The following is a 21,782-nucleotide window of genomic DNA, read 5'->3' on the forward strand; positions in this document are numbered from 1 at the left end:
TCACAGAGGCTTTTCTACCTGGCTGACTTTGAACCACAATCCTCAGATCTCAGCCTCCTAAGTAGTTAGGATTACAAGCATGAGCCACCAGTGCCTGGTCTGTGAGACTCTTATCTCCAGTAAACCACCAGAAAAATAGAAGTTTCACTGTGGCTCAAAGTGGTAAAGTGCTTAGCCTTGAGCAAAAGAGCTCAGGGACAGCACCCAAGCCATGAGTTCAAGCCCCACAACCAAAAAACAAACAAAACTAGTTGTCTAAATCCATTATATGGATATTCTAGAGCTTATCCTTGTAATCTTTTGTGCATTTCCTTTTTAGCTGTGAACTTTGAGTATAAAGCCTTATTGCTGGTTTATTTCTTTAAGATATCCTAGAAAGGAATTACTAATTCAAAAAGCATATGGCCATGAGATTGTTCTTGTTTTGGTGCCAATGCTGGGGCTTGAACTCAAGGGCTTGGGACACTGTCCCATAGCTTTTGTGCTCAAGGTCTGATGCTCTACCACTTAAGCCATAGCTCATGGGCTTTCCTGTCTGTCTGGCTTCAAACTGATTTTCAGATCTCAGCCTCCTGAGTAGCTAGGATTAAGGCCTGAGCCACTGGCACTTGTGTGGCCCGCATTTAAGGATCTTAACTCATCCTGCCTAACCTGATCCAGGAAAGGCTGCATTAATTTGCCCTCGCAGTGGCAGGGACTCCGGTTTACTCAGTTTCACGATGCTCCAGTCTCTATAGGTGCCTGGGTTCTGCCCTGTTATTTACCAGGAGGAAATTCTGTTATGTTTGCGACGAATCCTGTATTTATTGGGACCTGTAATCTTGGTCGAGGCTAACACTGGGAGTGGACAGGAAAAAGGGGGACAGCTGCAGGCAGGGCTCCTAAAAGCTACCTGGTCTCTGGGTCCCTCCCCATCCCACCACCACCGGGCCTTGGTCCTTCTGGCACTGAGGTACCTGGCTCTTGGCTTAGGGCTGAGGACTTGGGAGCCGTTTGGGATCCCATTCATTCCGTTATGAAGATGCCAGTGAGGGCCGAGATGGGGTGGGTGTGGGCAAGATGACTGCATTTCCTTCACAAGGGCCTTTTGTCCTCCCAGGAGCTCCCCCCCTCCCCCTCTCTCTCCCTCTCTCCTTTTCTCCCTCCCTCTCTCCCTCTCTCCCTTTCTCTCTCTTCCTCTCTCTCTCTCTCCCTCCCCCCCCTCTCTCTCGGGGGTGGGGGGAGGAGAGCTTTGTCGTCTGGTGAGTTACTGGGGATGAGAGGTGACTGCGTCAGGATGCGCCGCCGCATCCCGGAGCCCACCGAGTGTCCTGGTCTCCCGACCGCTCGGTGCCCGCCCTCGGCCGCTGCCCCTCCTCCGGGGCGTGGCCCGTGGCTGGAGCTGGGGCGGGCTGCGGGAGCTCGAGGCCAATGGGCTCCTTCCTCCCTGCCTTCCTCCCGGGTTCCCCGGGGCGGCCCGGGACTCGAGCCCGGGTCCAGCGCCTCCTCGTACAGTGCGCCTGGCAGACGTGCGCGCGGCGGCAGCGGGCGCACAGGTATGGCGGGGTGGGGGGTGGGGGTACAGGTACGGGGGAGGGCGGAGCTCGGTAGGGCGGAGACGCACAGGTACAAAGGTGAGCACTGGTATAGGTGCGCGCTCGCTGGGACAGGGCGCACAGGTATGGGATGCGCTCGCTGGGACGGGGTGCACGGGTATGGGATGCGCTCGCTGGGACGCGGCGCACGGGTATGGGGGTGCGCTCGCTGGGACGCGGCGCACGGGTATGGGGGTGCGCTCGCTGGGAAGGGGCGCACAGGTACGGGGGTGCGCTCGCTGGGACGGGGCGCACAGATACAGGGATGCGCTCGCTGGGACGGGGCGCACGGGTACGGGGGTGCGCTCGCTGGGACGGGGCGCACGGGTACGGGGGTGCGCACATATATGGGGTGTGCTCGCTGGGACCCGGGCGCACAGGCATGGGGGGGTGCGCTCGCTGGGACCCGGGCGCACAGGTATGGCGGAGTGGGGGGTAGGACACAGGTACGGGGGCGGGCGGAGCTCGGTGGGGCGGAGACGCACAGGTACTAGGGTGCGCACGGGTATAGGTGTGCCCTCGCTGGGACGGGGCGCACAGGCATGGGGGTGCGCTCATTGGGATGGGGGCGCACAGGCATGGGGGTGCGCTCGATGGGACGGGGCGCACAGGTATAGGGTGCCCTCGCTGGGACGGGGCGCACAGGCATGGGGGTGCGCTCGATGGGACGGGGGCGCGCGGCGGCGGGGGCTGTCTACAGGTGATCAGGACGCCTGCACCCCACCATCTCGTCTCCACTGCGCCCCTTTCCCCTGGGACGCCTGCTCGCGTCCACATCCCCTCTGCCTGTGTCGCACGCTGCTGTGTCTTGGTTATCCCGATGCCCAGCGTCCGGTGCTGGGAGTCACCGTCTTCGTAGTCGTGGGACCCTGAGAATCAGGTCAGCCCCCCCCCCGGCTCCCCAGTGAGGGGGAAGAGCCGCTGCGGGTGGGTCTGGGAAGGAGCCCTCAGGAGATGCGCAGGGGGACCGCGACACAGACGCGGAGCCTGGAGTGACTTGGTGCATCTGCTGTCCAGCGGGACAGCTCCGCGTGGGACCGGCCCGGGCGGGGCGGGCGGGGCGGGGCCGGCGGAGGGCGGGGCTGTGAATCCCCGAGCCTGGAGGGGCCGCTTGAACCGCACTCAGGGCCTCTGCGGACACCGGAGTTTGGAAGGACAGTTTCTAAAGTTCCCAGAGAGCTAGCTGTCCCCCACCGAGAAGGGAGGATCGGGGATGCAGAGCCCGACTCGGACGGATCTGAGTCCCGCGGCCCCCGCCTTCTGACTGCTCGTCGTGGACACTCTGTAGGGGACCTGCAAAGGCCAAGTCTCCGTCCTCCTCCCTCAGACCGGTACCCGTGGTCAAGATGCCCCTTCGAGAAAAACATCTCTCCTCTCCTCTTTCTTTCCTCCTCCTGTGTGTGTGTGTATCTGTGGGTGTCTGTGGGTGTCTATCTGTGTGTGTGTCTCGGTTCTTGAACTCAGGGCCTGGGCTGTCCCTCAACATTTTTATTCGAGGCTGGCACTCTATCACTTGACCTACAGCTCATCATGGTTCAAAGCCAGCCCAGCCAGAAAAGTCTGGGAGACTCCTCTCCAATTAATCACCAAAGACTAGAGGTGGAGTTGTGGTTCCTGTGGTGGAGCACCAGCCTTGAGTGAAAAAGCTAAGGGGCAGCACTCATGCCCTGAGTTCAAGCCCTAGCACTGGCACAAAAGGAAAGAAGGAAGGAAGGAAGGAAGGAAGGGAAGGAGGGAGGGGGGGAGAAGGGAGGAAGGAGAAACTAGACTTTGTTTTTACCAAGGCACAAACTGTCATCTTCCCCTCCACTGGAGATGCTGGCTGTAAGTCACTTACCTGATCTACCTGGTCTGATAGCATGACCCCTCTATTCCTTCCTGAAGGAGGAAGGAATGTTCTACAAAAAAGCCAAAAAGAATCTCCACAGACAGGCCTAGCTGGGTTTTCCCACCATTGTCTGTTAGCAACACACATAGAGAGAAGTCTTCATGAAAACCCAGAAGCACAGGACACGGAGAGCTGAGCACAAGAAGGTTCCTGGAGAGAATATCAAGTTCTGTGCCTCTTTGCCTATACTTCGCCCACCATGTTTGTGACTTTCTCTGTATCCTTCATAATATCCTTTGTAATAAGCCAGCAAGCAAAATGTTTGCCTGAGTTCTGTGATCTAGTCAAGAACGTTAATCAAGTCCTGGAAAGGGTCAGTAACTGGAGGATCCATAAAACAACTGGGACTTGCACGTGACATCTAGAGAGGAGGGGTTGCCTTGAGGCCCTGAGCCCCTCTGCCTGTGGTGTCCAATCCTGTCCCCAGGTGGCTAGAGTCAGAACTGAATTAGAGGAAACCCAGGGCCTCTGCTATGGCACTGATTGCCTGCCCGCTAGAGGAGGGAAATCTCACACACATCTTGAGGGTCACAGGAGAAGTCTTTGCTGATCAAGGTGTGGGAATAGAGGAAAGACAAAACTATTTTTTCTAAGCAGAAGTCAAGCTCAGCACCACAGAGAGGCTTCCTCTGTGATTCTGTCTGTTCATCTGTTCACAAATGCCCCCAGGGTTAGATCTGAGCCTGGAAAGCCTAAGGCTCTTTTCTCAGACTTGATTTGAATTTCCTTGTGAAGGAAGATCTGTTTCCTCCAGTAGTGTCTGTGTGGTCCAACTCTCATCTGGTTGTCCCTGGCGACTGTCACATGGCTGCAGACAGAGCAGGTGTAGCCCAGGCTACGGATCAGGTGCGTCTTCCCCAGAGGGGCCCAGCCCACAGTGTGGAGGCTGGGGTGAGTGGGAGGCCTAGATACCTGAATTGCACACAAGACAATCCATCCTGTACCTCTGGCTTTCTCTGGCCAACTGCATGTTCAGGTCAGCTGGAAGATGGGCTTGAAGACTTGCCTCCCTACAATGAAACTGGGAGAAAGGGGCTGGCAAACCTCATTCGTGCTTCCTCAAGCCAACTGAAAATAACCAATCTAGGCCAGGCACCAGTGGCTCACACCTGTAATCCTAATTGCTCAGAAGGTTGAAATCTGTGGATTGTGATTGGAAGCCAACCTGGGCAAGAAAGCCCAAGAGATTCTTATCACCAATGAACGCCCAAAAAGCCAGAAATGGAGCTGTGGCTCAAGTGGTAGAATACTAATCATGAGTGGAAACACTAAGGGATAGTTCCCAGGCCCTTCTTTCAGGGCCAGTCCCAGAACTAAATTAATAAATAATATAAAAATAAATAAACAAGGCAGGGCACTGTTGGTTCCTAGCTACTCAGGAGGGTGAGATCTGAGAATCACAGTTCAAAGCCAGCCGGGGCAGGAAAGTCCGTGAGACTCTTCAATTAAGTACCAGAAAACTGGAAGTGGTGCTGTGACTCACGTGGTAGAGCACTTATCTTGAACTGAAGATCTCAGGGACAGCGCCCCAGCACCAACAAAAATAAATCCAATCTGTGAGTGCTAAATAGAAGTCTAATCAAGAATATCAAGTAACATAGCAAAAACAACTACTTTAAAAAAAAATCTGTAACTTGACCATAGAAAAGTAAACACTAATATTCAGTCTGCATCTTTCCACATTTCTTTCTGTGTTCTTGTGTATTTTACAAATAACTTTATTGAGGCATAACTCACATACCTTAAAGTTTGTTCTTTTTTTGGGGGGGGGGGTTGGGGGGGTTCCGGTCATGGGGCCTGAACTCTGGGCCCGGGCGCTTTCCCTCAGCTCTTCAGCTCAAGGCTAGCACTCTAACGCTTGAGCCACAGCACCACTTCCGGCTTTTTTCTTTTTGCTTATGTGGTGCTGAGGAATCGAACCCAGGGCCTCATACATGCAAGGCAAGCACTCTACCATTGAGCCACCTTCCCAGCCCAAGTTTGTTCTTTTTAAGTGTACAATTTACTATTCATAATGTATTTAGTGTCATGTGTCAGTACTTCATTTTTTTTCTCCTCCTCCTCCTCCTCCTTTGTGCAGCTATCAGAACTTGAACACAGGGTCTCTCACTCTTACTAAGTTTTCTTATGCTCTGTCACTGTTGCTACCTGGAACCAAGGACAGCATGATGGGATACTGGGACCAAAGAAATGAGAGGAGGGACAGGAAAATTGGGGGGCCAAGGGGCCAGCACTCATTGGCTTCTGAACCCTGAGTTCCCATTAACAAGCTAATTTATTTAGTTCAGCGCTGGGAAGGTGTCTACAGGTACGTGCAGAAACTAGGGTATCCATCTCTTGTGGTTACAACCATTAACAGGAGCTATAGATTATGCATAGTGATATTTGACTCCCTTATCATTAGAAGCAAAGGGAAGCAATAAACATTTTAACCTTAACAGAGATATACATCTTATCTCCAAGTTCTTAAGCTTTTAGTGTCCAAACAGTTCTAACTAAAACACACTTAGGATAGTAACTTCTATCTTTGCCTTGTCTTGACCATTGACCTTTCCAGCTCTTAGCCTTCTGAGTGCTACAGAGGTGGCATTATAACTGCTTTAACCCTTTCTTTGTCTCATCTGGACTACAGAACATCCCTCCCCCCACCTTTTTTTTTGTTGATTGTGGGGCTTAAATTCAGAGCCTGGACACTGTCTATGAGCCTCTTTGTGTTCAAGGCCAGCACTCTACCACTTGAGTCACAGTGCCACTTCCAGTTTTTGAGTGGTTAATTGGAGATAAAGTTCTCACAGGGACTTTTCAGCCTGGGCTGGCTTCAAACCGCAATTCTCAGAACTTGGTCTCCTGAGTAGCTAGGATTACAGGCTTTAGCCACCAGCACCCAGCCTTTCCCCCTTTTTTTAATTATTTGAGACAGCATGATTTTCATTTCTGCTTGAGCATGCTACATGCTAGAGAATAAACACTGGAAGAGAGACAGAGCGAACAGGATGACCCCTAATAGGATAGGGGTCATTTTAAAAAGGTCATAGCTAAGACAACCATCCTGGGAGCCCAGTCATTACCAATTTTCAACTTGCTCAATTCTTTTTGAGCTGGTCTAACTGGTTCTGAATTTTTTGGGAATTGTCAGTATACTAGAACAAGACAATCCTTCAAATTGTTCGCATCCTAAATGGTTTTCTTATTATCAGCAAATAATCTATGGCAGCCTGATTTTATAAAATCCCTGTTCATAACTCCTTCATTTTCTGATTTATTTCTTCCAAAATAATAGGGGTAACATTTGTTACTTTGTTGAAAAGACAAGCTAGTTGATTAAGTTCTCTTTGGATACCTACTACAAGTCCAAGGACAAGTAGAAAAAGGCTGCAGCGACAGTTGCATCTGCACTATTTAACAGCACAAGGCTGTCATTAAAATTTGGGGGAGATCACATCTCATTCATCCCTTATTCTGATGTCAAATTACTAACAGAGGCACCATCCCCCCAACATAACAGAGTCCTGAATAATTTCTCTTTAGAGCATGATATGCCTTTTTTTCCCACAAAAGAAAGGCCAGCCAGCCAAGCACCAGTGGCTCACACCTGTAATCCTTGCTTACTCAGGAGGCTTAGATCTGAGGATCACAGTTCAAAGCCAGCCAGGGCAGGAAAGTCCATGAGACTCTTACCTCCAATGAGCCATTAGAAAACCAGAAATGGTGGTGTGGCTCAAGTGGTAGAGCACTAGCCTTGAGCTGAAGAGCGGAGGGACAGCACCCAGGCCGCGTTCAAGCCCCACAACTGAAAAAAAAAAAAACCAAGACCAAATAATTCCAGTTAGCATCAATACCAAAAAGTATCACCATACAAAACAGAAGCAAACACAAGTTTGATAAAGAAGACTACTTTTCTCACACCATGATGATAGTTATTTTTGTTGTTATTTTGTTGGTCATGGGGCTTAAACTCTGGGCCATTGCACTGTCCTTGAGCTCTTCAGCTCAAGGGCTAACACTCACTTGAGCCACTGCACCACTTCCAATTTTCTGGTGGTTAATTAGAGATAAGTGTCTCATGACATTCCTGTCTGGGCTGGCTTTGAACTGTGATCCTGAGATCTCAGCCTCCTGAGTAGCTAGTATTACAGGCGTGAGCCATCAGAGTCTGGCCCTGATGACAGTTTTTATGTAATAAAATATCTGATTATTTTGAACATGTTCACACACACATATACACACTTGTGCACAAAAGTCTTAAGGTGCACTCAGGTTTTAAAATGAAAATCAGGGGCTGGGAAGGTGGCTCAGTGGTAGAACGCTTGCCTTGCATGCCTGAGGCCCTGGGTTCGATTCCTCAGCACCACATAAGCAAAAAGAAAAAAGCCGGAAGTGGCGCTGTGGCTCAAGTGGTAGAGTGCTAGCCTTGAGCTGAAGAGCTGAGGGACAGCACTCAGGCCCAGAGTTCAGGCCCCATGACTGGACTAAAAATAAAAAATAAAAAATAAATAAAATAAAATGAAAATCAGCTGTAAATTTTTTTTGGCAAATGACATTATTTTACCCAATATGATGAACCATGTGGTCAGTGTTAGGAAAAGACAACACAAAACCAACTGCAAGACAAAACACAAAATTTCTGCTAACAACGGAGTTTCTTACAGATAACCAAGACCTAGAGAGCCAAGAACAGAATATGTTTAGACAACTTTGTTAGCAAGGCACATTAGCACATGAATTGCTCTTTAAATATTCCCTAGATGGGGGCTGGGAAGGTGGCTCAGAGGTAGAGTGCTTGCCTTGCATGTATGAGGCCGTGGGTTTGCTTCCTCAGCACCACATAAGCAAAAAAAAAAAAAAAAAAAAAAAAGCCATAAGAGTGGCGCTGTGGCTCAAGTTGTAGAGTACTAGCCTTGAGCTGAAGAGTTGAGGGACAGCACCCAGGCCCAGAGTTCAGGCCCCACAACCAACAACAACAACAAAATTCCTAGATGGGCTTCAGTCTTTGGTCCTGCAAAAAGAATTGGGGAAAGGTAGGACCTCTTTGAAATTATTTCATAGGTGTAACAGAAGTCTATAAAAGGGTCTAGCAACCCCCATCCTACACCAAGAGGTTTGTTTAATTTATACAGGGCTCTGAATTTGCTAGTTCTTATTTTCTGAACAATCCCTTTTCAGGTATCCTTTTTTCCATATCTAAAACATTTTATAAGTTTTTTTTTTTTTTTAATGAGGAATCGAACCCAGGGCCTCAGGCAATGCAAGGCAAGCGCTCTACCACTGAGCCACCTTCCCAGCTCATTTTATAAGTTTTTATTTTATTAGTCATCAAGCTTGAACTCTGGGCCTGGGCACTGTCCCTCAGCTCTTCAGCTCAAGGCTAGCGCTCTACCACTGGAGCCACAGTGCCACTTCCAGTTTTCTGGTGGTTAATTGGAGATAGGAGTGTCAGGACGTTCCTGCCAGGGCTGACTTTGAACCGTGATCCTCAGATCTCAGTCTCCTGAGTAGCTAGGATTACAGGTGTGAGCCACCAGACTGGCTTTGCAACTTTTTATTTTGAGTCCAATTATGACAGCAGCCATCAGCTTAGTATTATAAGCAGAGGAGCCAATGTCATTACAAGCTTTACTATATTCTTCAAGATTGCCATCTGTGGCAAGCCTCTGACACTCAACTAGCACTATCAAAGGCAAGTATTTGGAGAAGTAAGTCTTTTACTCAGTTTGTTGTACAGTTTTATGAAGATTGTCTTTTAACCAGGCTATGAAATCAATATATGGTTCCATGCCTCCCTGCCTAATATCTACAGAAGAGATAGTAGCTTATCCTGGCCCAGTGTACCTGATTAATTGCTTGATTATTGTACAATGGCTGCTGAGCCACTCTCAGCCAAGCTCCCTGCTCCAGAAGTTGTCCACCCCAATATGTAGGAAGTTGCATGTGCTGTTTCTTAAGGCTTGGCTATGGGCTTCCTCAACATCTTTTATCTTTCACTTCTGATGCAGCCAGCAGCATCTTTACCAGCTTAAATCACTCGGTCCTTTTGCTTTCTGCTTGCCCATTGTTCCCCTGGCAGTCCTAGCACGTGTTCCAGGATCATGAACTCTTCAATTTTTTTCGATTAACTTCCAAATACTATGGTTTATCTGTCACTCATGCGCCATGTTGGGCGCCACTTGTTACTCACAACCAAGGGACGGCAAGATGGAATACCAGGGCCAAAGAAATGAGGAGGGGGGGAGAGAGAAAAAGAGGGAGAGATGAAGAGAGGGAGAGGAGAAAGAGGAAAAGGAAAAGGAAGAAGAAAAGAGAGAGAGAAGGAAAGTTGGGGGACCAGGGGGTCCAGCACTCACTGACTTCTGAACCCTGAGTTCCCATTAGCAAGCACAGGGGAGTTACCTACAGATACGTGCAGTAACTAGGGTATCAACCTATTTTGTGGTTACAACCATTAACATGACGTGTAGTCTATACATAGTGATAACTGAAATTGACTCTCTTATTGTTAGGGAGCAGAAGGGGAGCTTATTCATCTTATCTCTAAGGTCTTAAGCTTTTAGTGTTCAAACAGCTCTAACTTACTCTACTCATACTTAGGGTAGTAACATACCCTTGTCTTGCTTTGACTGTTTGACCTTTCCAGGGTCCAGCTCTCAGCCTTCTGAGTGCTGTTGAGGTGGCAGTCCAACCTCTTTAACCCTTTCCTTTCTCACAACTTGGCTCAGAGTTCCCTACAGTCACTTTAGCCACCCATAAATCCAATCTGGCATTGTGCTGGAGATAGAGTCTTGCAACTTTTCTGCCCTGGCTGGCTTCAAACTGTGATCCTCCAGGTTCCAGCCTCTTGAGAGGCTAGGATTACAAGTGTGAGCAGCCCCCAAGTACCAAGTCCTCAAGTATTATTTCATTCCTTTTGTTTTTTATTGCCACAGGACCTTCTATTGTGTATACAGTACCATTTTCTGTTTATCCATCCATCATCCCATGATAAGTATTTGAGATGTCTCTGCTTTGAGGCTAATATAAGGGCTGCTATGAAAACCCATCAGCCAATTTTTGTGTGAACATATGTTTTCAATTTCTTTGGCACACAACTAAATGTGGAATTGCTGCATCATATGGTAACTCTAGATTCAGTCTTTTAAGGAATTGCCCGTCTATTTTCCACTCCATACCAGCATCCCATTTTATATGCTCACCAGCACTGTAGAAGGGTTCCTTCCAACTCTTTCTGTTTTCACTAACACTTGTCATTTAAAAAAATATATCAGATGGGCACAGGTGGCTCATGCCTATAGTCCTAGCTATGCAGGAGGCTGAGATCTGAGGATTGCAGTCCGAAGCCAGCCCAGGCAGAAGAATTCCCATGAGACTCTTATCTCCAATTAACCACTCAAAACCCAGAAGTGGAGTTGTGGCTCAAGTAGTATAGTGCTAGTCCTGAGTATAAAGAAGCTCAGGGACAGCATCCAGCCTCTTGGTTCAAGCCCCAGATCTGGCACACACGCGTGCACACACACACACACACACACACACACACACACAGATGAAGAAGACTTGGCTGTATAGGAATCCCTCAACAGATGGTATTTTCTGTTGCTTCTCTACCAACATTTACCTGCCTCACTCCCTCCCTACTTTGTTTTTTCTCCCTACCCTTTTCTCTTTCCCTCTTCTTCATCCTTCTCCCAAAGGAATGTGTTGGGCATTAATATAACTATTTTGCCCCAGTGGTGGCCCTTAATATCTAAGGTTTCCCCATCCAGAATCTCCTGTGCCCAGCCTTTGGGATTCCTGAACAAGAATGGCCTCCAGCTGACACCAAATTGAGAGAAATACAAGCCTGGGATTTTTACCTAGTATTACATTTCAGTCTTTTAGATTCCATGCCAGGGCTGGGGGAGGATGATGACAAAAGAAGCTGTCTAGTTGAAGGTGGGCAGAGCTTGGCTAGAAGTGAATTCTGTCCAGAGAGCCAGGGCTCCTGGACTCCAGCTCAACACCTGCTATGGCTAACCATCCTTTATCCCTTATCCTGTGTCTCGATTTTCCCATCTGCAAACCAGGCAAACAATAGCCCCTTCCTGTATCTCTCAAGCCAAGAAATGGAAAGGGATGTTTTAGAAGATGCTATAATTTTAAGGCTCAAAGCAGAAATAAATGTGGGATAAGTGAGTTAGTTACTTTCTTTGGGTTTGGTGATCTAATTTCAATTCAGCAAATATTTATTAATGTCATTCTCCTTTGGTTGTGTGTGTGCATGTGCAAACGTGCATGCGCATGCATAGGTGCACATGCATGCATGCCAGAACTGAGCCTTTAACTTAGGGCTTTCACTTAACTTCTTCATTCAAGGCTGGTGGTCTGCCACTTGAATCAAATCTCTACTTCCAGCCTTTTGCTGGTTAACATGGGAATAACAATCTCCCAGCCTTTTTGCCTATGCTGGCTTCAAACCTTGATCCTCAGATCTCAGCCTCCTGGTTACAAGTGTGAGCCACCAATACCTGGATTTTATTTGGCATTTAGAATGTTTCTAGACATGATTCTTTTTTTTTTTTTTTTTTTTTTGTCGGCCGTGGGGCTTGAACTCTGGGCCTGGGCGCTGTCCCTCAGCTCTTCAGCTCAAGGCGAGCGCTCTACCACTTGAGCTACAGTGCCACTTCCGGTTTTCTGGTGGTTTATTGGAGATAGGAGTCTCACGGTCTCTCCTGCCCGGGCTGGCTTTGAACCGCGATCCTCAGATCTCAGCCTCCTGAGTAGCTAGGATTACAGGCGTGAGCCACCAGCGCCCGACTGTGTGTTTTTTTTGTTTTTTTTTGGGTCCGGTCGTGGGGCCTGAACTCTTGGCCTGGGCGCTGTCCCTCAGCTCTCCAGCTCAAGGCTAGCACTCTACCACTTGAGCCACAGCGCCACTTCCGGCTTTTTTTTTTTTTCCTGCTTACGTGGTGCTGAGGAATCGAACCCAGGGCGTTAAGCATGCAAGGTGAGCGCTCTACCACTGAGCCAACTTCCCAGCCCCTTCTAGACATGATTCTTAGTCTTATTAGGTCAAGATTTTTTTTTTTTTTTTTTTTTTGCCAGTCATGGTGCCTGAACTCTGGGCGTGGGCCCTGTCCCTCAGCTCTTCAGCTCAAGGCGAGTGCTCTACCACTTGAGCTACAGCGCCACTTCCAGCTTTTTCTGCTTATGTGGTGCTGAGGAATTGAACCCAGGGCCTCATGCATGCAAGGCAAGCACTCTACCACTGAGTCACCTTCCCAGCCCCTAGGTCAAGATTCTTAACTCCTTTTTTCTTTTGTGCTCTTGGAGCTTGAACTTACTACCTGGGCACTGTTCCTGAGCTTTTTTCCTCAATGTAGTGCTCTACCACTTAAGGCAGAGCTCCACTTCTGGCTTTTTTTTAATAGTTATTGGAGATAAGAGTCTTACAGAAGTTCCTGCCTGGGCTGGCTTCAAACCTAGATGCTCAGATTCCAGCATTCTGAGCAGCTAGGATTATAGGCATGAGCTACCTGTGCTCAGAAACTCTTATTTATGTATGTATGTATTTATTTAATTTAACTGAAGTCTAACATTGATCAGAAAAAAACCACAGATCAAAAAGTACTGTTTCACAAACTAAATGCAGTCATAATTAGAAAAACAGAGGAGGGGCTGAGAAGGTGGCTCAGTGGTAGAGTGCTTGCCTTGCATGCATGAGGCCCTGGGTTCGATTCCTCAGCAGTACATAAGCAAAAAGAAAAAAGCCGGAAGTGGCGCTATGGCTCAAGTGGTAGAGCGCTAGCCTTGAGCTGAAGAGCTGAGGGACAGCGCCCAGGCCCAGAGTTCAGGCCCACAACTGACAAAAAAAAAAAAAAAAAAAACAGAGGATGATCAGTGTCAGGGAGCTTAATCCCATCCTCCTTCCCCCAAATAAGCTTTTATTTCATCATCTTCAACACCATCAGAGTTAGTGGAAAGTAAAGAAAGGGTTCCCTCTGGGGAGGGCACAGAGGACAAGAAATGTCACTTTCTTTTGGTCTGGCCCTTGTGTACTTTTTCTTTTCATTGTTGGTGGCACTTGTTTGGTTGGTTGGTTTTGTAATTTGTTGTGGTCCTGGGCATTAAATCCAGGGTTTCATGCATGCTAGGCAAGGGCAGTACACTGAACTACACCCACACCCCTGACTCTCATATTTTAAACTCTCAGCTGGCTGGCTAGGAATGAGAGGATAAAACTTCCTCATGAAGATGAAAGTACATTTCACAATGCCCACCTGACAGGTTCTTCTTAGGTTGAAACCCTCTGGCAATTAGCCATTGTGAGGAACACAAGGCTCCTTATCAGAAGACTCAAAGGCTAGGGCCTGGACTTCTGGTCACCCTGTGTGGCATGGGGCAATAAAATGGCTTTCCTTTGTTTGAATTCCAGTAATCAGATCAGATAGCAGCTCCCATAGTATATGAGTCTTTAGTATATGAGTAATTTAAGGGGACCTTAAACTTCCTTAGCACAGAGGTAATAAAACACCTTTATCTGGGGAGGTCAACATCTTCCCTACCCAGGGGAACACCAGACTGACCAAGGCAGCAGAGTCCTGCACTCTGCTGGGAATACTCTGGAGTGGGAGAGGCCCTTGTTCTGAGTCTTTTTTTTTTTTTTTTCTGGTCGTGGGGCCTGAACTCTGGGCCTGAGCTCTGTCCCCCAACTATTCAGCTCAAGGCTAGAGCTCTACCACTTGAGCCACAGTGCCACTTCTGGCTTTTTCTGCTTATGTGGTGCTGAGGAATTGAACCCAGGGCCTCATGCATGCAAGGCAAGCACTCTACTCCTGAGCCACCTTCCCAGTCCCTGTGAATCTTTCAGCTAAAGAATTGAGTTCATGCTGGGTGCTAGAGTGGCTCATGTCTGTAATCTCAGAAGGCTGAGATCTGAGGATCATGGTTTGAAACCAGTGGGGGCATGCAAGTGAGACTCTAATCTTCAATTAAGCACCAAAAAAACCTGAAAGTGGAATTGTGGCTCAAGTGGTCAAGCACTAGCCTGAGCACAAAAGCTCAGGGACAGCACCCATGTCTTGAATTGAAGCCCCGGGACCAGAAGCAAAAAAAATTTAAAAAAGAAAAAAAAAAGTTCACAGTTCTCAATGCCCACGTGAGGGAGCTGTTAGAGTTAAATCAGGGAGCAGGTGTATGATGCCTAGCACTTTTGGGGAAACAGGAGTCCCCTTCCTCCCTAGTGTCCTGTTCTCAGGAAGCCCCAGCCAGCAGCCCAGAAGGGTTGGTGACGTGTACAGAGCAGATGGGTAGCTACCCTCTGTCTTCCAGGTTTTCCAGGACTGGGTGTGGGATCCAGGAAGCAGTTCAATGTCAGCACGTGTTGGAGCTGCTTGGCATCCTCCTCCTCCCCCCATTCTTGTGTCCTCTCAGGGAGGGATCTGCTCTGACCTCAGCTAGTCAGGGGTGATATGTATAGGGGAGGATGGGAAGCAAATACTACAAAAGCAGGGAGAAAATTCAAGGTCCCTGCCTTCTGGTCATTGATCTTGGAACTCATTTGCTAGAGTAAAAGATGTATGGAGATCAGGCACCAGTGGTTCACGTCTACAATCTTTGCTACTTGGGAGGCTGAGCTCTAAGGATCAAGGTTCAGAACAGAAAGGTCTGTGAGATTCTTTTTTTTTTTTTTGGGGGGGGGGGTCTGGTTGTGGGGCCTGAACTCTGGGCCTAGGCACTGTCCCTCATCTCTTCAGCTCAAGGCTAGCACTCTACCACTTGAGCCACAGCACCGCTTCCGGCTTTTTTTTTTCTTTTTGCTTATGTGGTGCTGGGGAATCGAACCCAGGGCCTCATGCATGCAAGGCAAGCGCTCTACCACTGAGCCACCTTCCCAGCCCCCTCTATGAGATTCTTATATCCAACTGACCACCAAAAAGCTGGAAGTGGAACTGTGGCTCAAGTGATAGCATGCCTGCCTTGAGTGAAAAAGCTAAGAGAGAGTGAGAGGCCCTGAGTTCATGCACGCACACACACACACACACACACACACACACACACACACACACGCACACGCACACACACACACAAAGTGCATGGAGAAAAAACTCTGGGACCTTGACAGCTGGACCTAGTGTTCCTTCTTGCTGTGGGACAAGTGTACTAAAGGAAGCAGGGGGCTGGGAATGTATCTTAGTAGTAAGAGTGCTTGCCTAGCCTGCATGAAGCCCTGGGTGCAATTCCTCAGTGCCAAATAAACAGAAAAGGCTGGAAGTGGGGCTGTGGCTCAACTGTTAGAGTGCTAGCCTTGAGGAAAAAAAAAATCTCAGAGACAGTGCCCAGGCCCTGAGTTCAAGCCCCAGGACTGGAAAAAAAAAAAAAAAAAAAAAAGATAGAAGAAGAAAAGGAAGCAGGGATGTCTGATGTCTGAATGAGAGGTGGTCCTGGAAGAATGCTGAAAACAAAGCACAGATGACTTCAGACTTTCCCTCTGAACATACACTCCCATGCTAAGCCCTCTCCTTGCAGGTGTTTATCACGTCATCCCTCCCAACGGTCTTAGGAAGTTAAGTGCTCCGTCTTTGTTATCCCAAGAAGGAAACTGTGCCTTGGCCAGGTCCAGCCTCACAGCTCACAAATGCTGGTCCTGGGACTCAACGCCAACCCTCTCTCCCTCATCCATTAGGAGAGTCTGTCAGTTCACATCCTTAGGAAAAATACTCAGCTCAGGCCAGTGACAGAGTAGCTCCCTTTCCAGCCACTGGGGAACTTTCTCTGTGTGTGTTGGGGGAAAGGGGGAAAAGAAAGAGAGAGAAACAGAGACAGAGACAGACAGAGAAAGAGAAAGAGAGACAGACAGACAGAGACAGACAGAGACAGAGAGACTGGGGGGGGGGGGATTCTGTCTCCCGTGCAGGGCTCTGACCCAGTCTCCCTCCTGCTTTCTCAGGCCTGAGGAATCTACGAGAATCTTCTATGGACTTGTGACTAGATCAGCACAGACAGCTCTCCCAGGAGACTTGGACCACAGTGAGTACCTTCATGAGGGAAGAGGCAGGCAGCCAACTAGGGGTGTGTCCCTGCCCTGTCTCTCTGCGGCTCTGGCTCCGCTCTGCTTCCCCTTTCACTGGACTCAGGAAACTCACATGGCTCTGGGAGGCCACCTTCACTCCCCAGGGGCCATGGCAACAGCCACATATGTGTGTCTATTCGATTTGTTTATTCTTACTCTACCACTTGAGCCACACTTCTACATCTACCTTTTTTTTTTTTTTAACCATCTTGGTGGGGTTTGTGTGTGTGTGTGTTGTTGTTGTTGTTGTTTGTTTGTTTTTGTCAGTCGTGGGGCCTGAACTCTGGGCCTGGGCTCTGTCCCTCAGCTCTTCAGCTCAAGGCTAGTGCTCTACCACTGGAGCCACAGCGCCACTTCCGGCTTTTTTTTCTGCTTATGTGGTGCTGAGGAATCGAACCCAGGGCCTCAAGCATGCAAGGCAAGCTTGCTCTACCACTGAGCCGCCTTCCCAGCCCCCAACTTCAGGTTTTCTGAGTGCTTTATTGGAGATAAGAGTCTCACTTTCCTACCCAGGCTGGCTTTGAACAGCGATCCTCAGATCTCAGCCTCCTGAGTAGCTAGGATCACAGGTATGAGCCACCAGCGCCCGGCTACCATCTTGTTTTTTAAAAAAATATTTTTTGTGGTACTGGGGATTGAACTCAGGAACGTCAGTTTGCAGTGCCTTCCCACTGAGCCACGCCTCCAGTCCTTCCAGCATTTTTTTCTGGTTAACTTGAGAGAAGTGTTCTCTCAGACGTATCTCCCTAGGACTGGCATCAGACCTTGGTCCTCAGATCTTAGTCTCCTGAGTAGCCAGGATTACAGGTGTGAAACACCAACCAGCAACTGGCCTAGGATGAATTCTTAAGCAACGGACAGGATTTGTTTGTAAAAACAGCATTTCTCTTAAGGCAGGCAGATGGACCTATAAGGGCAGATGCAGATGGATGGATGGGTGGGTGGATAGACAGATAGATGGATGCCATCGATGGATGGATGTCCCCACTACAGTTGGCAACTAGAACTCTGCTCTCATCCTAAGCTTGATCGTGACTTACGTCTCAACTTCAAGTTTCTGGAAGTGTCTGCGGTGACTGCAGAGCGGTGTTCGTGAAGGAGGGGGTCGGGGCCTGGGGTGGGCAGGCAGGTGGCAGTCCCTAACCCGGGCGCTCTTCCCCCTGGCAGGCCTGGGCGGGCGGCGGCATGCGGCTGCCTCGCGTCTTCTCCTCGGGCACCGTGGTGCCCGCCCTCCTGCTGGGCCAGACCTGCCTGCTGCTCTTCCTGGTCTGGCGGCCTGGCCCGTCGTCCCCGGCGGGCGGCCCGGAGCGCGTGCACGTGCTGGTGCTGTCGTCCTGGCGCTCGGGCTCGTCCTTCGTGGGCCAGCTGTTCAGCCAGCACCCGGACGTCTTCTACCTGATGGAGCCCGCCTGGCACGTGTGGGCCGCCCTGTCGCAGGGCAGCGCGGCGGCGCTGCAGATGGCGGTGCGGGACCTGGTGCGCTCCGTCTTCCTGTGCGACATGGACGTGTTCGAGGCCTACCTGCCGTGGCGCCGCAACCTGTCGGACCTGTTCCAGTGGGCGGTGAGCCGGGCGCTGTGCTCGCCGCCCGCCTGCGGCGCCTTCCCGCGCGGGGCCATCAGCAGCGAGGCGGTGTGCAAGCCGCTGTGCGCGCGCCAACCCTTCGCCGCCGTGCGGGAGGCCTGCCGCACCTACAGCCACGTGGTGCTCAAGGAGGTCCGCTTCTTCGACCTGCGCGCGCTGCAGCCGCTGCTCACCGACCCGGCGCTCAACCTGCGCCTGGTGCACCTGGTGCGCGACCCCCGCGCCGTGCTGCGCTCGCGCGAGCAGACGGCCAAGGCGCTGGCCCGCGACAACGGTATCGTGCTGGGCACCAACGGCACGTGGGTGGAGGCCGACCCGCGCCTGCGCGTGGTGACCGAGGTGTGCCGCAGTCACGTGCGCATCGCCGACGCCGCGCTGCGCAAGCCGCCGCCCTTCCTGCGCGGCCGCTACCTGCTGGTGCGCTTCGAGGACCTGGCGCGGGACCCCCTGACCGAGATCCGCGCGCTCTACGCCTTCGCCGGCCTGAGCCTCACGCCCGAGCTGCAGGCCTGGATCCACAACATCACGCACGGCTCGGGCCCCGGCGCGCGCCGCGAGGCCTTCAAGACCACCTCCAGGGACGCGCGCAACGTCTCGCAGGCCTGGCGCCACGAGCTGCCCTTCGCCAAGATCCGCCGCGTGCAGGAGCTGTGCGCAGGCGCGCTGCAGGCGCTCGGCTACCGGCCCGTCTTCTCCGAGCGGGAGCAGCGCGACCTCGCCCTGGACCTGGTGCTGCCGCGCGGCCCGGGCAGCTTCCGGTGGGCGTCGGCCACCGAGCCGCAGCGCGGGCCTTAGCGGGGGACCTCAGCCGGGAGACGAGGGGACCCGGTGAGCAGAGGGGCTGGCGCCAGCCACCACAGGCCCGAAGTTGGGGACCCCCCCATTCCACTTTCTCCCCCCTCCCTGGATTACTTTTCTTTCTCCTTCCTTCCTTCCTTCCTTCCTTCCTTCCTTCCTTCCTTCCTTCCTTCCTTCCTCTCCCTCCCCTCTCTCCTTCCTTCCCTTTCTTTTTTTCTCCCATTCTTTCTTGTGTGTGTGTGTGTGTGTGTGTGTGTGTGTGGCTACTGAGACTTCAACTCAAGGCCTCCTGTCCTCCCTCATCGTCTTCATTTTTCTTCCCAAAGCTGGCACTCTACCACTGGAGTCACATCTCCTCCACCTTTTAAGTTTTTGCTGGTTAATTGGAAATATGTCTCTCGCAGATTTGTCAGGTTTCAATCTCAACATTGAGATCTCAGCCTCCTGAGTAGCTAGGATGAAGGGGCAAGAGGTGTGACTCAAGTAGTACAGTGCCAGCCTGGCAGCAAAAAGGGTCAGAGGGGGCTGCGGGGGGTGCTGAGTAGGATTCCGGACATGGGCCCCCAGCCTCACGCTGTTCCTTTAGGTCTTCTTTAGGAGCTGGTGTCCCATCAAGCTCAATCTTCATGGAAGGAGAAACTCTTCCGCTCCCCACCCTTTCTCTGGGGGTACAGCAGTCACCGGCTCCCCTCAAGCACTTTCAGCTTAACTCTCTCCTTCCTTGGATGTACAACACAGTAGCTGAGAATGGTATGCCATTCCTGGCTGGGCATGGGGGGCACTCACACACCCCATTTTCTTCATGCCTGGGTCGCCAGACTCCATCAAAGTCGTGGCCCATCTTCAGTGAGAGAGCAGAGGCGACGTCTGTCTGTGGTCTCCCCTTAGCCTCTCTCTGCCCTACCTTCTAGTGACCCCTCCACACCCCATCACCCTGCCCACAGGTATAACGAACCTTTGATGTGCCTTTGATTTGTCTGGATGGGAAAGATCCTACTTGTGGAAATAAACGTCATCCTTAATTTGTGTGATGCATATTAGATTTTGCACTATCCCCTTAAGCTTATTTTCTGCTCATGGCTGGCACTCTACCACTTGAGCCACAACTCCACTTCCAGCTTTTTGCTGGTTGATTGGACTTTCCTACCCAGAATGGGTTTGAACTGTGATCCTCAGATCTCAGCCTTCTGATTCTGTAGGATTCCAAGTATGAGCCATCTGTGCCTGGCCAGTTTAGACAAAATCTTTTCAGAAGTAAAGGGACATGGCCAAGGTCATGAGGAGAAAAGAATCGTGAAGGGTGAAGGGAAATTTTGCTGTCAGCGTTGCAGGCGAAGAAGAAGATGAATGAAGCTTGCCAAGACCCTCTCCGGAGCAGAAGGTGGACTTTCCCCCCTTTTTATTTGGTTTAGGGAAGAGTAGGGCTCGAAACACAGCTGTGCCCTGTGGGAGATGGTAAATTCGTGGCTGAGAGTATAGAATCTGGAAAGGAACGTGCGTAAGCCTGGCAGGTGGCAGTGAGAAGAGGAGGAAGCGCAGAGGGGCCTGGCAGCAAGCCGGGTTAAGCGGGTAACAGAGCTCCTGAGGTTGGCACAGGCTCCCATGCCTGGAAGGTATATGGGGTAGGCCATAGGGTAAATGTAACGAATCAATCTGGCCAGGAACTCGGAAGAAAAAAGGACTCTGGGAGGGGCTTCTGCCTTCCCTTTGTCCTTCCCAGCAAAATTTTCTGCTTGTGAGCCACAAACAACTAGCTCTGGGTTGATTAAAGGGAATTTGGACCACATGTAGTGTCACATGCCTGTAGCTCCTACTATAAGGGAAATATAGGTAGGAGAGTCTTGATCTGAGGCTGGTCCTGAGCAGAAAATGAAGACCCTCCCTGAAAACTAACGTGCCAGAAGGGCTGGAGGTGTGACTTAAGGGCACAATGCGTTGCCTACCTGCACAAGGATTTTAGTCCTGAGCTCAGGAACAAGAACCAATAAATGCCCAATAAATGTTTAAGAGGAAAATAAAGTTCACGGAACCTCTGGGAAGGACTAGGATTCACATCTGTGAATCCACGTGGAACACTCCAGATTACATGGGGACTCGAAGTTTGCCACATCATTGTCACCATCAGTTGCCAGAAGGAATTCTGGTGGTTTCTAGCTTCTGATTCTCAGCACAGAGATGGCTTTGGGTTGGTAGGGAAAATAGTTTCTAGAGTTGGGCGCTGGTGGCTCATGCCTGTAATCCTAGCTACTCAGAAGGCTGAGATCTGAGGATTGCAGTTCAAAGCCAGCCCAGGCAGGAAAGTCCATGAGATTCATATCTCCAGTTAACAACCAGGAAGCAAGAAGTGGCGCTATGGTTCAAGTGGTAGAGCACTTGCCTTGAGCTCAAGGGCTGAGGGTCAGCGCCCAGGCCCAGATTTCAAGCCCCTTAACTGACAACAAAAAAGAAAAAAGGGTATCTAGAATTTTGTGCTTCTTTACTTGGCAATATAGCTGATGCCTCTGGCCAGGTCATTCATGTTCCCTACAGAGAGAGAGAGAGAGAGAGAGAGAGAGAGAGAGAGAGTATGTGTGTGTGTGTGTGTGTGTGTGTGTGCCCCTGAGCTGCTTTTGCTCAAAACTAGAGCTCTATCACTTGAGCCACAGTGCCACTTCTCTTTTTTTTTGTAGTTTAGTGGAGATAAGAGTTTCAAAGATAGACTTTCCTGCCCAAGCTGGGGGCGGGAACCGGGGGGAGGGGGGGAGGGAGGGCTGGGGGAGAGGGATGGACAACCACTAAGGAACAGTGCCCAGACCCTGCATTCAAGCCCTAATAAAAGAAAAAGCAGATGCTGGTGGCTCACGCCTGTAATTCTAGCTACTCTGAAGGCTGAGATCTAAGGATTGTGGTTTGAAGCCAG

At 50.4% G+C, this 21,782-nt stretch overlaps 1 protein-coding gene across 1 annotated transcript; it reads left to right on the forward strand.

The window, feature by feature from the left end:
• Window positions 1–1,453: 1,453 nt before the first annotated feature.
• Window positions 1,454–19,905, forward strand: LOC138826675 (carbohydrate sulfotransferase 6-like). Its single transcript, XM_070021903.1, has 4 exons — window positions 1,454–1,535; window positions 16,379–16,458; window positions 17,669–18,913; window positions 19,470–19,905. Exon 3 carries the CDS (start codon window positions 17,687–17,689, stop codon window positions 18,878–18,880), a length of 1,194 nt encoding a protein of 397 aa, XP_069878004.1. The 5' UTR covers window positions 1,454–1,535; window positions 16,379–16,458; window positions 17,669–17,686; the 3' UTR covers window positions 18,881–18,913; window positions 19,470–19,905.
• The last annotated feature ends 1,877 nt before the right edge of the window (window positions 19,906–21,782 follow it).

Source organism: Dipodomys merriami, unplaced genomic scaffold (genome assembly GCF_024711535.1).
Source record: "Dipodomys merriami isolate MVZ:Mamm:240054 unplaced genomic scaffold, mDipMer1.0.p SCAF_148, whole genome shotgun sequence".
In the NCBI taxonomy this organism is placed as follows: Eukaryota; Metazoa; Chordata; class Mammalia; order Rodentia; family Heteromyidae; genus Dipodomys; species Dipodomys merriami.